At 36.0% G+C, this 18,089-nt stretch overlaps 1 protein-coding gene across 1 annotated transcript in view; it reads left to right on the top strand.

Moving 5' to 3' along the window:
* Window positions 1–18,089, top strand: part of TTC29 (tetratricopeptide repeat domain 29) — a 112,667-nt gene that overhangs the window by 20,962 nt on the left and 73,616 nt on the right. Inside the window, exon 5 of the mRNA XM_056489588.1 lies at window positions 7,471–7,656. Within this exon, the coding sequence (XP_056345563.1) occupies window positions 7,471–7,656 (186 nt within the window). The remainder of the gene's footprint in view (window positions 1–7,470; window positions 7,657–18,089) is intronic.

Genomic DNA, 18,089 nt, shown 5'->3' on the forward strand with positions numbered 1-18,089 from the left:
TGGTATGTGGAAAACAAAACACTTACAAAGTGTCAGTAAATAATTTTCTTATTTGTTATTTAATTTTTCTCATCTGATATTTTTGGAGCATAGAGTATTAATGTCTTAATTTTGAATATAACTTAGAACTTCTAATTTTAGAGTTTTATGGCCTGTTACTATAGCTTACAGAGCAAGCTATGTACACATTCAGTTTTCATATTTATTGGTGGAAAATGTTAATATTGTAATGGTTGTCACTGTTTATTTACAATGCTGGACATAAATGATTTGCTTGAACTGAATCCGAGGCATCCACCACAATGAGCAGGCTGATACCAAAGAACAATCACTTGCTTTACTGCTAGGTTTAAAAGTAATAACATTCTGTTTACCAGTATTATGCACCAGTAAAGGTTCTCTCTGTTTTCATTTTTAATAGAATATTTTGGTTGAACTTCAAATCATACAGGAGTTGTCTTTTTTAAATTGCTTTTTGCCAATATTTTTCTGTTCAAAGAAAACAGCTTTTTTTTTTTTTTTCTGTCCAATTTAAACATATTTTTGTTGCATTTGATTATCTCCCAAGTATTTAAAATACAGTAAGGGAACTTTAATCCTTGCAGCTTCTCAAAAAAATGACTGATGCAGGTATTTTGCCCTGAGTTCAGCATTATTCTAAAATTGACTATATTTGACTATATTTTTATCTTGCCTTCTTTATACAATTAAAGTAAATGTTTCTGACTTTGAACTTGAGGGTGTTTTAATTATTCTTTGATTTTTCTTTATCCTTTACTAACCTATTTTTTTACTAGTTCTGGTTTCAGGAGCTTAGGAAAAAAAAAAAAAAGGAGGTGGTTGACCTGTTTAAATATGTGTAGTTGTAGGGCATTTTACTGAAGAACACAGGATAAATGCCAGAGTAATGGATCTGCACAGCTCAGCATTTGATGTTTACAGTGATTTCTTGGCACATGTATGGAAATACTAGGGGTTTCTTCAAAAGGCAAGTTATGTTTTGTATTTATCAGTACTTGGTAGAGTGAGCTGATTTGCTTGTAGACATTGAAAGGAATGCAAAGCAAGTTCCAGCTCAAAAACAATTAAAGGAAGAGATGTTCCAGCTGTTAACTCTGCTTTGCCAGATCAGGAATGCAAAACCAGGGAAAATGCCACAGTTCAGGGCTGCAACCTGTGTTGAGCACTCAGCACTGTAGTGGCAGATCACTGTGGCAGAGCCAGAGGGTGGAATCCTTGGCGAAGAACATGCCTTCAAAAGGGCAAGGCACTCCTTATTAACTGACCACTGGAGCAGCTGCTGGAAACCAAGAGTTAAAACGTGGGAGCTGCAGCCTTTCTGAGATTCCACCTGCTCCTGGTTCCTGACCCCACTCAACCCTTCTGCTGGTCTGTGTGCTAAATGCTGAATCTGTGCATGTGCTGCAGGCTGCTGGCCCTTGTTCTAGGCAGTACCAGACACACACAATTAGAAAGAAGTGGGAATTTGGCTTTCTTTCCCTCAGTTCAGTGTAGAGAAAAATTTTGGCAATATGAGTTATCATTAGTTTTTGTTGTAAAAGATGTCTTTTCAAAAAGTATATGAAAAAAGCATGAGTATTTTATATGCTTGCACTGGAAAATCTTTGTCCAGTATACTCAAGATTGCAAACAGAGTTTAACATTTTGCAGTAGAGAGCTTTTCTGTAAGATATCACAATTATGCCTTAGGCTTGTGCAAGAAATATTGCAATAACCATATTTCCCATGCTATTTTGGGAAAAAAAAACAACAAACAAAAACAGAAAGAGAGGTTATGCATTAAAAGAAAAAAGTATAACAAACCCTCTTTTAATATTTGCTTGGATGAGGCAGTTTTGTTACCTGCCTTTTGAGGGGCTGGGCAAAGGAACACTGTTTCATTTTCTAAGCAGGTTTGTCATTCCCTACTTAATATTTTATCACAGGAAAAAATGCAGCAGTTGCTGAAGACCAGTGGAGAATTTTATTATTTTTGTAGTTATCTTACAAAAAGTTGAAGTGATTCTGTCTAGAAAAGTAGCCAAGCCTTCTCAAAATACAGCCACTTGTAGAACTACCATTGACTTCAACAGAAGCAACATTTTTTTAGAAAATTTCTGTAGTATGTTTTTGTTGCAATAGCTTGGAGTCCTCTTTTAGCATTCCATATTACCAATTAATTGCCTCATATTCTTTTCATTAGCCAGCTTTATCCTTTATCCAGTAAAATTATATCATGACCATTTCTATAGCATTTTTATATAGATTATATATTCCTTAAGCATTTTCCCTTTAGGTACCTGGCAGTGTTGGGAGTGGTGTGCTCTGTGCGCGCTCTAGAAAACAGACTCTGAAAGAGACTCGTGCTCATGCTCACTACTCACATTTTCACTTTCTTCATTTGTGGACTTATGGCTAAACTTTCAGGAAAAAAAGTTTATCCATTTATGAATAAACTCTCTAGGAAAAGGAATGATTGAGGAGTCATCTACCTGTAGATGTAGAGGCAGAATGGTTCTTTGCCATGTATAGATGCAGGTGGAAATAACAGATTGCAGCACCATATTTGACTGCAGTTTGTGCCTCTTACTGATCCAACAACTTCCATCCTGGATCTTTCTGTGTGTGAATTCTTCACAGCATCAGCTGTCTACTAAATCACTGATTTTGATATCTGTGGCGAAAGAAAAATGAAACTTCCAGCATTAATAACATCTCATTCTATATTTAAAAAATTACTCCTAGTGACTTAATTGACTTTAGTCCACTCCTTTATGTGCCTTCAAGAGGAAAGGGTCAGTTATAATCCAGTCATACACACTTTAAACAGCTTACTGAAGTGGAGGGTAAATGTTAAGACCTGTTGGAAAGTTTCCATATGGCCTTTGTCTAGCAGGAACAAAGGACTGACTGGTGGCTTATTGAGAAAGTACTGAGTCATAACTGGATGTTGAAAAATTTCTTTCTGATACCTGTAGTTTAAAAATGAGTGCAAGTTCTTGTTAATGGAAAATGGAGCAGCTGTCCCTTTTATTCTTCAAGGGAAACAGCAAGCCAGGGTCTCTTCATGATGTTTTCATTGTTCTCTAAAGACCATTTCTGTTCTTCTTTTCCTTTCTTCCTGTCATGAAGGAGATCATAGAGATGTGGCAGTAAGTTGTACTTGAGTTGCACTAGCACAGCTTGCTGACCTTCTGTGTGTTTCTTTTCTCTCGTTTTAGCCCTGTTGGGGCTCTCAAACTCAAACTGCACCTCACTATCCCTTGCACTGCACTAAGTAGTTGTCTAGCTGAGCACAGCAAAAGTGCAGACATGGAGCTGAGTGATCCTCTGTTCTGTGCACAGCCTTGCTTGCCAAGGGAATAGTTCCTGAGAAGAGCCCAGGAGCAAAGGTGTTGTTCTGTGGGCTGATCAGGGTTTGTGACTTGAGCACACTGGAGGGAAATGCTCCTTGACAGCTGAGGTGCCCCTAAAATTAGCCTGATACACAGCAGGGAATATCCCGTGTGTTTAATAAATGGGGTTTAATGTTTAAGCTCAAGTTGAAGGGTTTGGGTTTTCTAAATCTCTGTTTAACAGGAAGATCTCAGGAAGGTTTGATAGGACAACTCACCTTTTGTACATAAGCACTCAATTAGGGAGTTATTATTCATTTATTTGATCAACACATACCTAAAGATGACTTTTCTACGTGTATTTTATAATCAGTTGTAGAGAACTTACTCTGCAAAATTAGAATTCAAAGTTTTAATATGTGAACTACTTCTTATATAGAAGAGAGTATTTACCTATTCCTGTGTTCCTCTCCTGAGGATGTAAAAGTTCACTTTCACTGATTCTGACACGCAAGCTTTGCCACTGTCAGAATAACATCAATTCATTTCTTGATTGGCAACTCAGACTTTGAATCCAGAAGAAAAAGTGACTTTTAAAAATCTGGGGTTTGGGGGTTTGTTTTGTGGCCAGCATATCGGGTCAGCCACTGTCCAAGACAATGCCAGAGACATGATTGTCTGTGCACTTCTCATTGTTATGCACCGGCAGAATCGTCATCAGAGGGTCACATTAGAGTTCATTCAATCAAAGCCGTGGCAGTAGCTGGAGTCTGCCTCAGGTCACTTCCACCCCTTGGGATTTGTGGGGCACTACCTGAAGTTATTTGCGTAATTTTATGTCACTTAAGTGCCTTGATACTTTGTAGCAGTGATTTCAGAGGAGCAAATCGGTATCCAATGATGATCCAATTATCTCTTTCTCGGTTATTGCAACCATTTGTATGCATCCTCTAGTATCTTTGACTTCATTTTCACTTAGCTGTGATCTGTATGTAATGTGTATTGTTATCTTTATGTTAGTGGCTAATATAGGTTATAATTAGGTTATAATTAGGTCCTGTATTTTGCTGCTCAAGTGGTAGTGTGCTTGTAGTTGTGGGAGGCTCTGCCTCTACTTCTGAGATAATCTCTAAAACCATTCCCTTGTGCTGCAAGCGTTGTTCAAGTCAGGATGAGATAAATCCCAGCCAAGAACTATCTGCTTTTCTTCCTTGAGAGAAAAGGGATCCTAGGTAACTCCTCTCCACATCTAAATTGCTTAGTTTGGGTGAATCCCACCTGAGTCTTACCTTTATCTGTGCGTGTTGATCTAGTTTTGGCTAGGATAGAATTCATTTTCTTCTTAGTAGCTGGTACAGTGCAGTGTCTTGGATTTAGTATAATGTTGATATATGTGATAGATAATGATGTTGTATAGATGTATAAATATATTTCTTATAAGCATATAAAAATACAGACATATATATATATGTGTGTGTGAGAATGCATGCACAGAGGGAAACAAAATTATATTAAGCCAAACCCAGTTTTGTTATTTTCTTTCCAGAATCATTTGAAGAGATTTTTCTGAGTCTGTTGTACCCAAATAGTCTTAATTTCTAATGTGTAACTATGTTTTTATGATGTAGGCTCCAAGATATTTAGAAAAGGAGGCACTCAAGAGGTGCTTTTTCAGTCCTGAGGAGAAACAAAAGGCATGAAAACTCACAGACACGTGAAATGTTCAGATTAGGAATACATGAATTCTGAATATTGATAATTATTCCTGTCAAAGCTGAATTTCAAAACTTAAGCTTTTGCTTTCATTTAAAACCTTAGATGTAAATGATGAGACGATAATCTTAATGTAATTTTACTGAGCTGTTTCATTTTTGGTGATTTTAAAGAGATGGTGAATCACTCATTTCTTGGAAGGGATGTTATCTCTTTTAAAATACTAGAAATAGAAATGTATATAATATACATTGCTTCAAAATCCCGATTTTAGATATTTTAATGGAAACTAAAAAGTAGAAATCTGAGGTTGCAACTTCACAGAAAGGAAAATTCTGAGAAAATAAATTATAAAGTAAGTAAAATAATTAGAATAACACAAGCAATAAAAAAGTATTGTTTACCACTTGAGGGATGAATTTTTAAATCAAAAGATAAAGAGTGTTCAAGAATGGGGAAAAGGTTTCAGCTTGATTTCAAAAAACTTTAAGCAGGAAGAACTCAGACAGTGTTCTCTGAAGTGGCCAAGATAGAGAGAAAAAAGGAGGATAAACAAGTAGTAGAAGAACATCTTGAAGACTGCAGACATTAGGTGGTAGCCCTTTTTCTCAGAAGAATGAAGTCCTTACTGTGTTGTGCAACGCACTGAAGAACTTTATCAGGATATTCTGAAGTCTAGTAACAGTCATGACAACAGAGAGAATGAGAGATTTACATTTTTTCAACTAAATCTTATGTAATTTGTGATTTTGAGACAGAACATACTAGAGATGAGGCTGACAAATCCCTCTTGTGTAGTTTAGTGATGAATTTAAAGTGTTTGAGTCATTGCTGCTGTGTGTTCCAAATAGTGCAAGTGACTTCCATAGGTAGTGCAATTTAGAGTCGTTAAACTCATCCTTTTGGAAGCTGGATTTCCCCCAATTCTTCTCATAGATATCAAAAGAAGAGAACTTAAATGCATCTTTTGATTAAAGTGTTTTGATATGATTATTGTAGTTTTCAAACCCTTGAGAAAGATCTGGACTTTGAGATCTTGCCTATGCTGAAAAGGTTTGTTTTTTCCCCGTTGGTTTCTGTGTCATGCTCCGTACCCAGAATTAAGAGGGGTTTTTCTTTTCTCCATTTTCTCTCTTTTCTGAGCAAAGCTTACAAATTGCAGAACTCCTGAAAACAAAGCAGTTCTGATCACACATCCAGCTTAACCAGTCTCTTACCTACTGCCAGACCTGTGCTTCTTAACTCCTTCTTTACCCAAATATGTGGAAATTCCTTTTAGAACTGGCTGTTTGGCTCACATTCATTTAATATTTGTGCCAAAAACACACTAAGTAGCCCACCAAAACAGAATTTTAGCTAATTATTCAATTTTACATCTGGCATGAGTAGAGTTTCCACAGAAAATTAATTTAACTTAGCCATGAAACATACAAGTTCAGATTTTTCAGCATCATGTAAGAAATAGATCTTTCAGATTCACTTTAGGGAGGAACAGTAGGATAAGATTTGTCAGGAAGTGTTTTAGATTTCTACTCGGAATTAGTAAAGTTTTGGAATAAGTCAAGGCTGATACCTTCTGGATTTTTTTTTTTTTAAGATGCTTTTCTGAGGGAAATAAGTTGTTGTTCTGTAACTTTAAATTATGGATAATTTTGTATTGCCACTTAGATTTAGGACTTGCAGGTTTTTTGTAAATTTTAGGGATAATGTGTGTTCATTCAGCTGTCTGAGATGATAAAGAGTAGAATCCAAACTTCAGGCCACAGAGAAAATCTGTGACTTTGAGTCTGCTTTCGATATTTGTTCTAAAAACAATTCCTTGGTGAACTAGGGGAGGAGGAAGGAGGTCCTAGGGAAATGGGTACAATTTCAATTTGTCTTTAATTTCTAAGAGTGCTAAGGTAATAAACATGGGAATACACATTAAAACTCAAAGCCTCTCTTGTAAGTCACAATTTGAACATTTAAAACTATATGAATTAATGGATTGTGTTTGCAGAGTGTTCTTTTTGGTTCTTAATCTCAGTCAACACAGTTGCTACCTTAGAGGTCCAAGGTTTGGAAAGCTCTTAGGCTTTTTCAGGGCCCAGAGGCTCAGACAAATGCTTCTCCAGTCTCACTCTGACTTCTCTTTTGACTATCCAGTGTTTTATCCAGGTTCTGTGTGTTTTATTGGACTGTATTTTGGTTTTGAACACAGAAATGAAAACAAAAATAAGTTTTCAATTGTGCCTAATTTGTAAGGTTATAGTTTTCCTCTTCTATGAGTGAACACGTAGCAGAACTTGATGGTATTTGAATGGTGGAAATATAAATAGCTCTTAATTTTCATTATTATTATTGCTATAACATGCAAAGTTTCTGAACACTGATGATAATAGAGCATTTTTATTGGTTTTGTTGTTTTTGTTTTTTTTTAAAGGGCACCATGAGAAGGTGTATGATAACCAGCTTAGCTTGGCCTGCTTTTTCAGTGACCCTGAGGACAAATGGTTGAGTAACTACTTCTATGAACGAAGCTATAACACTGCTCAATTAGTAGAAATTGATGGTGGGAAGAGAAAGGCACAATCATATGTAAACATGGGCCTCATCATGGAAGAGCAAGGTAAGGCACTGACATCATAAAGCTGCTTTGGATGGCATCTTTACATCTCTAGTTACACAAACTGGGCTGAAATTAAAGAGCTGTGGACATGTAGTTCTGTAATGTTTAATCCTGCTTCCAATTTGCACTTAGATAAGCAGCCTGTATTTTTGTTCTTTTTAAAATGACCCTCTGGTTCTCTTGACTGCAAGTGACCCTCTTTGTTGGTAGTGACTGCCACATTGGTGTTCGCTTCAGACTTAGACCTCACCACAAGCTCCATTTCCCCATCCACATCCCTAAACTGAGAGTCTCTGAAATTATAAGGTATTAATAGAAATAACTAGAATCACAGAACAGCCCAGGCTCTAAGGGACTTGGACAGATCATCTGATCCAGCCTTTCATGGGAAAGGGAGCCTAAATGAGGTTATTTTAGCACCCTGTCAATCGCATCTTAAAAACCTCCAGTGCTGGGGACTCTACCACATCCCTGGGGAGCCTGTTGCAGTGAACAGTTGTTCTCACTGTAAACAATACTGCTTTCTTAATATCAAAGTGAACCTTGTTTCTAGATTTAAAAGCATATATTACCTTTTATGGCACAGGAGTTTGTGTGCAGATAGCAGTGAAAGTATAAAAATGTGTTTTCCTTCTCTTTGCATAAAATCCTTTCATGGTGCAGGAAGGCAAGCAATAAGTGAGCCTCAAGTAATTGAATAAAGCATGTCTTCCGGTTCTAATTTGTAAGTGTACTGTATGCCTAACTATTGCTAAAAATATGTGATTTGTGTAGCCACTATGGTTTTGTTTCTAAATATGACTGTGGGTTGAAGCAGTTCCAGCTCTGAACTCAACTTGTGGCTGGTTTCTCATACAAAGGGACTTTTCTTTAAAAGAAAAGAAAAAAAGATTGACAGAAATGGAAATATTTTTGTGGAATTAGACTAATTCCATTAAATGTCTGATGCCATGGGTATGTTTTGAAAGATGGCTCAATTTCCCAGCAATAGCCTGGACATAAAACAAAAGAATTCTGCAGCCTTTTTTTTTTTTTTTCTCCCCATTGAAAGGATGTTGTCCTATTTTTTCCTCTTGTTCTCTTACATATGGCATGATACCTTTTTTTACATTTCCTCACATCTTTCTAGACTGAGGGTCATTCACACTGTTTTCCTGTGAATTGTTGCCTTACTTTTCTTGCCTGCAACACCCAGACCTGGATTCAATTTTAAAATTTGATCACATACCGATAATCAGTAAAATTGAAGGATTATTCTTCTTACAGGTGATATCATCCAGTGTCCTAGTTGGTAAGAGAGCAGTTGCTAAAGCCTAGCCAGTCACAACCAAGTCATTTTCATTTTGAATGAAAAATGCTTAGTTCAGTTACCTATCTCTTACTCAGTAGAATAAAATTACAAAAAAACTGCTGGATTTTAATTTTTTTTGCAACCTTGTCACTTGGTCCTTTAATTACTAAAAATAAAAATTTTAAGAAGGTGCAGACAAGCAAACATTCCTATCTACTTGTAACTTCAAAGGCTCTTACTGAGTGTGACTCACTGCTGTTACCCAAGCACTGCCTAAAAAAAATTTAACATTTTCTACTTTTATGATGTCTTAAGCAAAAGTTGTTGAATACTTAAATATCTTGAGGCCCATTACAAAAGCACATAAGTAAAGTTATGAAATAGCCTGAGATGATCAGAGAAGCAGTAATTTTATTTTCCTGCTGAAGAAACTTTTAGGGGAGAAGCTTCTTATTAACCTTAGTAAAGAGAGATAAAGCAAAGTGGATTTTCACTGCCCAGGGTAAAGTTCCACTGAACTTGTGGGCTCTGTCTGTTGCACGTATTTTATTTCCAGAGAGAGTGTGGTAAAAAAAAATAAAGAAGCTGAGAGAGTAAAGCATAGGATTTGCTTTGAGGGACCACAGAGAAAAAAAGGCAGCAGATGTATTCCATGCACTTTGTATTTCCAAAAATTGATTCAAGGGCAAGTTCTGATTGAAGAAAAAGTGTAACAGGAGATATTGGGTTGACATTGTATAATATTGCATCAGTTTTAATGGTGTTATAAGCAAAATTTTAATTCTACTATTTTATAATTTTTTTTGTTCAGTTATTTATAATTTGGTAATTAATTTGTGAGCCAAATTAGTCAGATTCCCACTTCTCTGGTGTTGTATCTACAGGAATAAATGTAAACATCTGGTCCCAGTTCTTTTCAGTTCCTTCATCCAATAGTGTATTTTTCATTACTTGGGAAAGGAAGCTGTCTATATATGCTTAGGACTGATTGCTTGGGAGTATAAAGTTAAACATGGACTTGTAAAGATTGCTGTTTGCCTTGGAAGAAAATCAATAAATTTGCTGGGTAATTTTTGTTTAATCAAATTTAAAGTTCTTTGACTTTCAGCCTGGTCTCTGTCCTAAAGGCTGGATATAACCTGATGTTCATTAATCTTCAAAGCTAAATATTTGAGGTGTTGGTAGTGTAGACTTCAGTCATGATATTTGGATGCAGGCCATTAGTAGCTGCCAGTAAGGGAAAGAAAACAATAATAAGTGAGTAGCCTGCTACAGACACAAATGGAATGTTCTGCTTGGAGCAAACATGATTTTAATGGCATTTCTTCACAGAATGAGATTTTTAACCTCTTCCCCAAAATACTCCCCCTGTAAAATAAGGTCTGAAGCATTCATTGATTATTGTAGGAGTGTTCAGATTTTGATACTGTTCAATTAGCTGTGCTACCCCCCTAGTTTGTCTTTCCTCAGAGGGCTGATAATAAGTCATTTTATTACTTTAGTTACCCATTATTTTACTTTAGTAAAATTTATTACTTATTTTTCCATATAGCTCTTTAATGTGATGATGTCACTTTACAGACCCTGAAACTGCAATGATATAACACATTTTTCTCCCATTAAATCCAGAATTACTTGTTATCCAAGTAAGCACAGGCTTTGTGGTAAAATCTCTCAAATGTTTTAAAAAAATACTTTTCTTCCTGTGCTTTCAATGCATTTTCAGAAGTCATATATCAGTCATTATAAATATTTGCAATGTTGTGCATCTTAGAGAGTAAGATTATAATCAGTTTATGATAGATTATATTAGTGTGTTTTCTGCTGAAATTCATTGTGAACTCAGGGTTTGCACTGTTCTGGCTTGCACTGTTCTATCTTCAGAGTGCACTGAAAAACACAATGTCTAGTATTGTTTTGTGTAGGTTCTTACATCATTGCAATATATGAGTGCTTTCTGTTTTGTGCTAAATTCTTACTGCCTATCAAGCATGAAGTGATATATGCCTTAAATACATGCATCCCAAAGTTTAAGATAACTTATGTCAATGAAAAGAGCAATCTGAGGGAATAAAATGGAAGTTGTACTTGTAGGAGCTCTTTGCTTCAAATATGTCACAACAAAACCACATAAATTTCTATGCTATTCAAAAGGATAGCACAACCAGACATCTGAAATTAGGGTGCCTGTCAGTTGCAGAGCTTGGGAGCATTTTTGGATACATATAAGTAACTGTTTGAGAAAGCGTGTAAGAATCACAGTGGAGTCCAATAAATAAAACTTCCACAATTAATTACAAATGTATATCAGTGCCACACCAGAACCTGGATCTCCCCTGCTATGAGAGCTGTGTCACTGCTGCCATTAGTCTCAAGGCAGTGGTGACTTTGAATTAGTCATCAGTTTTATATTCTGCTAGCATATAAGGATCAACAAAAGTGGAGGTAATACTTTATCTGAAATCTTTACAGGCTGAAAAGATTAAAGGCAGGCAGAGCTGGCAGAGAGAAAGGGAATGAGTGCAAAGGAAATAGCAATGTTGGGAATCTCAGAGCTGATTCCCACAACAGACAGCTAATCCAGAAACCCAGTTTGGCTGTCTGTGTGTGTTTTTTAGATTGCAGGTCTTAGGAGACCTCAGTAAGGAATTCCTTTAGTCCTTTCTAAATTATCTTAGACATTTCAAAAACCTGCCATATTTTGCAAATTGATGAAGGGTTTATAAGTGTTCAGTCCTAATCCAACTCTGCCTTGATTATAAGCAATATTAGGGTCTGATTGCTTTTCAAACAGAGCAATGTTATGCCAGAGTTGATAATTTCATCACTTTGATCACTTTGCACCTACCCCAAAAATACTAATAAATTCCACCTCATTTATTTGAAAAGGTGTAATTGTTTTATCTGTGATCATGGATAAAATCTGGTCTATTTCATATGTTGGAATTTGATAGGAACTTTTCTGGTTGAAAGACTAGTAAATGGGGAGGACTTATAAGTTTAGTTAATTTGTTGGGGAAAAAAGCCACCACAAGGTTCTTGGAGTTTTTAACAATCTCGATTGAGACAAAGGTGTAGGATTTTCCCTATCACTTTGCTGTCATGTTGAAATTCAAGTTTTTATCAAGGCATTGCAGCAATTGATGGAAAGGTTCTGATTGTGTTTAAGGGGCGTTTCACAGAATGGCTGGATTGGAAGGAGCCTCTGAAGATCACCTAGTTCAGTTACCCTGCTAAAGCAGGTACACCTGTGGCAGGTTGCACAGGATAGCCTTGAGTTATGAAGCTTAGCTATTAATTACTGGATATATTTGCTGAACAACAACTTAAAGATGGTTCATGACATCTTTTGGTTTTGGAATATTAAAAGTCTAAGCTGTTTATTTTCTTGTTCTTAGTCAAGAAATTCTTACTAAGAATCCAGTCTTACTAAGAAATTGTTGATTTTGTATTTTGAATTGTTTATGGCAAGTGTTTTTTAATTGAAAACTGTAATGTATAAATAATTGAGAGAAACTCAGCATAAATTCATGAGTATCTATGCAGAGGAAATATGCACGTTTAAGCAGAATTTCCCCAATTGGTTTGCCTTCAGGCAGAAATAATTTATATTCAGATATAAAAAAGAGAATGTTAATATTGCAAAATGGAGTACTAAAAAGGTTTAAAAAGGCAAAAGTTAAAATTGCTTATGAAATTTCATATGCTTTTGTCTGTGCACAATTTGCAACTTTATTTTAATTACATAAAAATATAATTTCTTTTTAGGAGATTCCTAAGTATAACCAGAATAAAATTCACCTGTGGGATGGGTGGCCCACGTGCACATTTTACACTAATAGAGCTTTATGTTGATACCTGTGCTGCAAGTCTGCCAAGCCCACTTAAATAGCAAATCCTCCATAGTATAGTGTAGAAACGTTCTGCTTTACAATCTGATTGCATAATTGCAAACAGCTGGTAAATAAAACAAACCAGGGGGACAGCATTTGTGAAGAGAGGTAATTTCTTCTTTGCTACCTGTGGAGTGCAGAGCTGTCACTGATAATAGAATTGCTGCATTTGAACGATCCAGCCTGTCTATTTAACTATGCTATATTTCCACCATAAGGCTATGCCCAGCATCTGAGATCTCCATACTGTTGTATCCACAAACCCAGGTTAGATACTGGAAGAAGGCAACCTAAAATAAATCCCATCTCTTTGTTCAGGAACAGAAGCAACTCAAATTATTAGCTAAAAAATAGGTTTTGTCTGTGTTGGAGATTCCTTTCTGGAAGCAACTTGTCTTGGTTCAAAATGATACCTAGTTACATTCGTGATTTTTGATAAAACATCAAGCTCATCATTATCTTTCTTTTTAAAATGAGATTTGTCACTGTGAAAAGAGGAAAAGTATTTAAAGATATAAATTCCTATGTAATTTTTATAGGAAGCTTGTTTGCTAGTTAAAACATGACAGTGGCCTAAAGGAAAATAATAATTCTAATGATTTAGAGATTCTGTCCTTTCAGACAGGAACCACAGATTTGTTCTGCATTTACACAGTACCCTTTCCTCTGTGCTTCTACAGTACTTGTACTTGGTGAGGTTCATTGTGTGATCAACTAAAGCTAGATGAGAACATGCTGTTCCCTGGCCAAGCAGAGTGCTGCTGTCTAAACATGTACAGCAAGTTCTGTCTATCTTTCTGTCTGTCTGGAGTTTGCATCAATGTCTATCCTCGAGAAAATAATTTTCTAAAAAAGTGGTAGGAGCTTACTGTCCTTTTGACTTCTTACCAAATTTGGTTGAAACTCACTCCAAAAGTTGTTGAAGAACAGGGTGATCATATGGGTTTGTTCCCTGTGGAGACTACCCTAAAAGTGTATTTTTGTATTGTTCATTATCTGGAGAGAACATACATATTTATATAACAGAATATACAGAATATATAACATACATATTTATATAACTAAATCCAGTAGTAACCAAATACCGTTGGTTTATTGTGATATTTCCCCCCCTTCACCCAAGGTTGCAAACTTCTCAAATTCACTCCTAGTTGTGATTTTTTTTTTTTTTTTTTTTCCACGCAGCATATTCAGAAAAAGGCCTGTAGGAATACTTTAGACCTAGGAACATACTCCCTTGTTTCCAAATCCCTTGCCTTTGACTAAACAAACCTGTTGCTATAATTTAAGTTCATACACTTAAAAAGAGTCTTCACATCAGGAAACTTTCAAGACAGAAAGAAGCCTTCCTTTAATGGGACATGAAATTCTACATACCCAGTTTGACCATTTACTGTACTTTCAGTCATTGGTTTTCACCATATCACCTGAAGCTAATTCTGCTTTATTATTCTGCATTTCCTCTATCTCACAAAGCAGTTATATTGTTTTCTGATTGCTTAAGAATTGAATATATGAGTTGGCTGGGAAAAACATGATTGTAGAGCATAATTGTAAAAATTTAAGCATCAAATGACTAGGAGTTGCTCTTTGGCTATTCTGCTTCTCTCTGTCAGTCAGTAGCAGTCAGAAGCAGCCATAAATCTTGCTTGATTCTTGGGAGGACAGATTGAACAGGTTTATTAAATAATTGAGCTCATCCTCCTACAAGTGCAGGAAGTAGTTCTCCAATAAATGACATCTTATTATTACAGGGTTGTTGCTGGTGTTGAACTAACAATACTGTCTTAATTCATGTTATAAAAATTAAGAGTATTTTCAGTTCAAATTAGTACAGTCTTCAGAAAATCTGGAAAAAGCTTCTGAATATGCTACATGGAAGCAAAAGAGGCCTGTTAATTTCACAAAAATATTCTTCATAAAATTATTTTTTGTTCTTATTTTTAAAATATTTTGGTGCGTAATGAAGATATTTTGAATAAGAGAACTCAGGGAGAATTCTGTAGTGCCCCTACTTTGAAAAGAAATCCTGTGAAAATATAGAACTTTCTACATGATTTTACTTCAACTGATTTAAATCAAGGTTTATTATTAAGCGCACAGGGAAGTAACAATATTCTTTAAACTAAGAAAAGGTAAATTTTCTTAACCCTTTAATAGTCACTCCCACTTTCCTGGCCTAACTCCAGTAGAATCTAAATGGAGAATCTTTTAGTTCTGCTATAATACCTAGGGACAGGTCTGTATTCTTGCCTGCAATATTCACAGCAGTGCACAGGTGCTAATTCTAAACTCTTTCATTTGCATTGTCATTAAAAGTTTTGACATATGAAAAAATGATGCTAAATTAGTTTTCATTCCTAGGTGTTCAGTGATTGTAAAGTTTATTTTCAAGTCATAAAACTATTGTAAAAAAGCTATGGTTGTTTACATGAACTATGAAAAATGTATCAGGAATATTTTAGGGAAAAAAAACATTTGATATGTGCTTGAATATAATATTTTGCATTCAGGTGAGCTCTTTATATAGATACTTGTGTATGAACTGTATTCTAGATGTTTTTGATATCAAATATTGCTGTTTGCTTTATGTGCATGTTCATAAGACCATGACATTTAATGAAGAGATCTTTTTAAAGTATTGATAGCCATGAGTAAATTATACTGTGTTTGATCTGTGTTAAAGATTCAAAGTCCAGGATATTTGAATAGAACTTAGAATAAAAATGTAATTAGGTTACATCCCTAAAGTCTGATATATCTTTAAACAAGACTGCAAATGAAACTTTATTAAAACTTCAAATGAATTATTTCTTTGCTTTTTTAAATTCTTTTTCCCTCTCTTCTCTTTCATGTCTATTACTGACATTGCTGCTTGTATTTTACCTGTCTTTTCCAGGGTGTTTTAATTATTTACTGCTTAATGACTAGTACTGAGATGAAGCTGCCCTCTCACTCACAGAGTTTTTTTCTTTGCTTCAAAGCTTTGTGAGGTCTTGGAATACTGTAGCTGGACTGGCAGTTGTCATCATAAACTTTCCTGGAGGCAGTGTTTCCTTTCAGTAATTGATAAAGGAGGCTGCTTCCAGAGGTGCCTTTCCAGTGTCACTGAGAGCTGCCAGGGTTGCATGTCCTCAGCCATTACCAGTAATCTGGAGAAGCCATAGGTAAAGCAAACATGAAGCTGTTAATAAAAAATATATCTTACTCTTCAGAGAATCACTCAGGTTGGCTGGAATCTTAGCAGGTCATTAATCCAGCTGCACTTCAGAAGTAAATCATCTGCACCACAGAACAGCTCCAGTGCTGAAGCACTGCAATTTATTATCAGAAGCTATGAAAAGTAAGGGGAACTGAGTAGAACCTGAATAAAATGTAAAAGCTGCCAAAAAAAGTATTTAAACCAAGGCGAGCATTTGACATGACATAGCAAAAAAGTAATTTAGTGAAACTAATCTGCTTCAGTGTCACTTTCTCTATTTAAAAGATAATGATCATATTAATCTTTGAGGCTAAATACCAATATAACTTGTTTTCATTATTTCTATTAAACCTAAAAGCTCTTAAGCCAGAGGTTAAAACAGAATTGTAATCCATTCATCCCTGAGTTTTCTGCTCCCTTCCCTTTCTGCATTTAGATATCCACCCATAGACATTGAACTATTTGTGAAACCTGAAATGGGAACATCCCACTGAGTGTGGGCCTGCTTTTACCCAGAGCCTGGAGCCTTACAGTGTGAGCTTCCTGAATACATTTTGCATCTTGGGTAGCCTTTGCATATTGAAAGCACTTTGATGCTCTGCAAGCATGAAAGAAGGCTTGAATAATACTGCAAAGCAAGAATTCCATTCTCTCTAAAATGTGTGTGTGATCATTTGGCTAATGTTCAACATTGTTTTCAGTGTTGTCCTCAGATTAAAATTGATGTGTACCAAAAAGTGTTTATTTATATATAATCAAATCAGAAGGCGACCTCTGACAAATGCTGCTTTCATAAAATGTGTTAACCTAAAAAGGTAAAGGAATTTTAATTGTAAAGCAGAATTTTGCATGCTGGTTCATTTGAATATGAATGTGAGACAGACAAGTTAGTGGAATTTTCATCTGGGACCTGTTTGGTTGTCATTTTTTCCCCTTGCTGGTCCACAGTACACCATTCCCAAAGCAGCTGTCATTTCAGCTGCCTGTGGGAAAACCCTCCTGTTTGCAGCTCAGGAGTGCAGGCAGCAGAAGGGGAAGGGATTAGAGAGCAGCCAGGCAGCCAGAAAAGCCAGCATTATCCCTACCTTGTGAGGTGTCTCTGGCAGAACCCTTTAAGCAAGCCCTTTTTAGAACAGGTTTGATATTCCAGTGTGCTGGTGGTGTGATAGAGCATCTGTGAACTGCCCTGCTGTGAGTTCTGCAGTCTGCACTGCCCTCTAGGTTTGTGTAGGTGTATTTTGAGTGCTTGAGCTTTAAGGCAAGTAATTTGGGTCCTCAGAGGACAAGACTACATGTGCTCTAATGCTCACTGGATTACTACACTTATGATTTTCTTTTCAGACAACACACATTTGTTTAAGTAATGTAAACAGAAATAATGTATCATCCTCTAAAGTGCAGTACCTAGGACTAGCCTGACAGTCATTCACCAGAGAAAGGAAGAGAAAATACTGTCCATTTGCAGTCAGTCCATCAGTGCTACATTTCAGGTTGTGTGAAGCTCAGCTTTCCTTTTCTCTCTTCTTTTTTCCTTTGTGTCCTCAAGTTCTCTACTTCTCAGTTGGCCTTAGGTATCTTGGATTCCAGGTAAGATCTACTGGTATGTTGTCAAACTGGAAGAATGGAAGAATGGTCAGAATACCCCATGATGAGCCAGCATGGTCATTGCAATATTCTTATGAGCTGCCTACATCATTTTACTAAGTTCATGGTGACATCTTTCTGGAAAAAAAAAATTCAACTCCTCTAAAATAAATTAATAAAATTAATAATTATCTTTAAAATACTCACTTTGGTTGTTGGCTGGTAATTGGTTTTGTTTGAGATTGGAGAGTAATGAAATTGCAAAATTTTATGTTTAATCCCTTCTGCAATTTTTTTCTTGTTTTTTCAAGGATTCATGGATTTCATGGATTCAGGTTATTGCATGTGAGAGCTGTCCCAGTGGTTTCTTTACAGTTCATTTTACCTCAGGAGTCCAAGGTGGCTCAACAGAATGAGAGGTGTTTGCTGAATGAGAGCCTTGTTTTATGTTTCTTGGGAAAAC

Source organism: Oenanthe melanoleuca, chromosome 4 (assembly GCF_029582105.1).
Source record: "Oenanthe melanoleuca isolate GR-GAL-2019-014 chromosome 4, OMel1.0, whole genome shotgun sequence".
NCBI lineage: Eukaryota > Metazoa > Chordata > Aves > Passeriformes > Muscicapidae > Oenanthe > Oenanthe melanoleuca.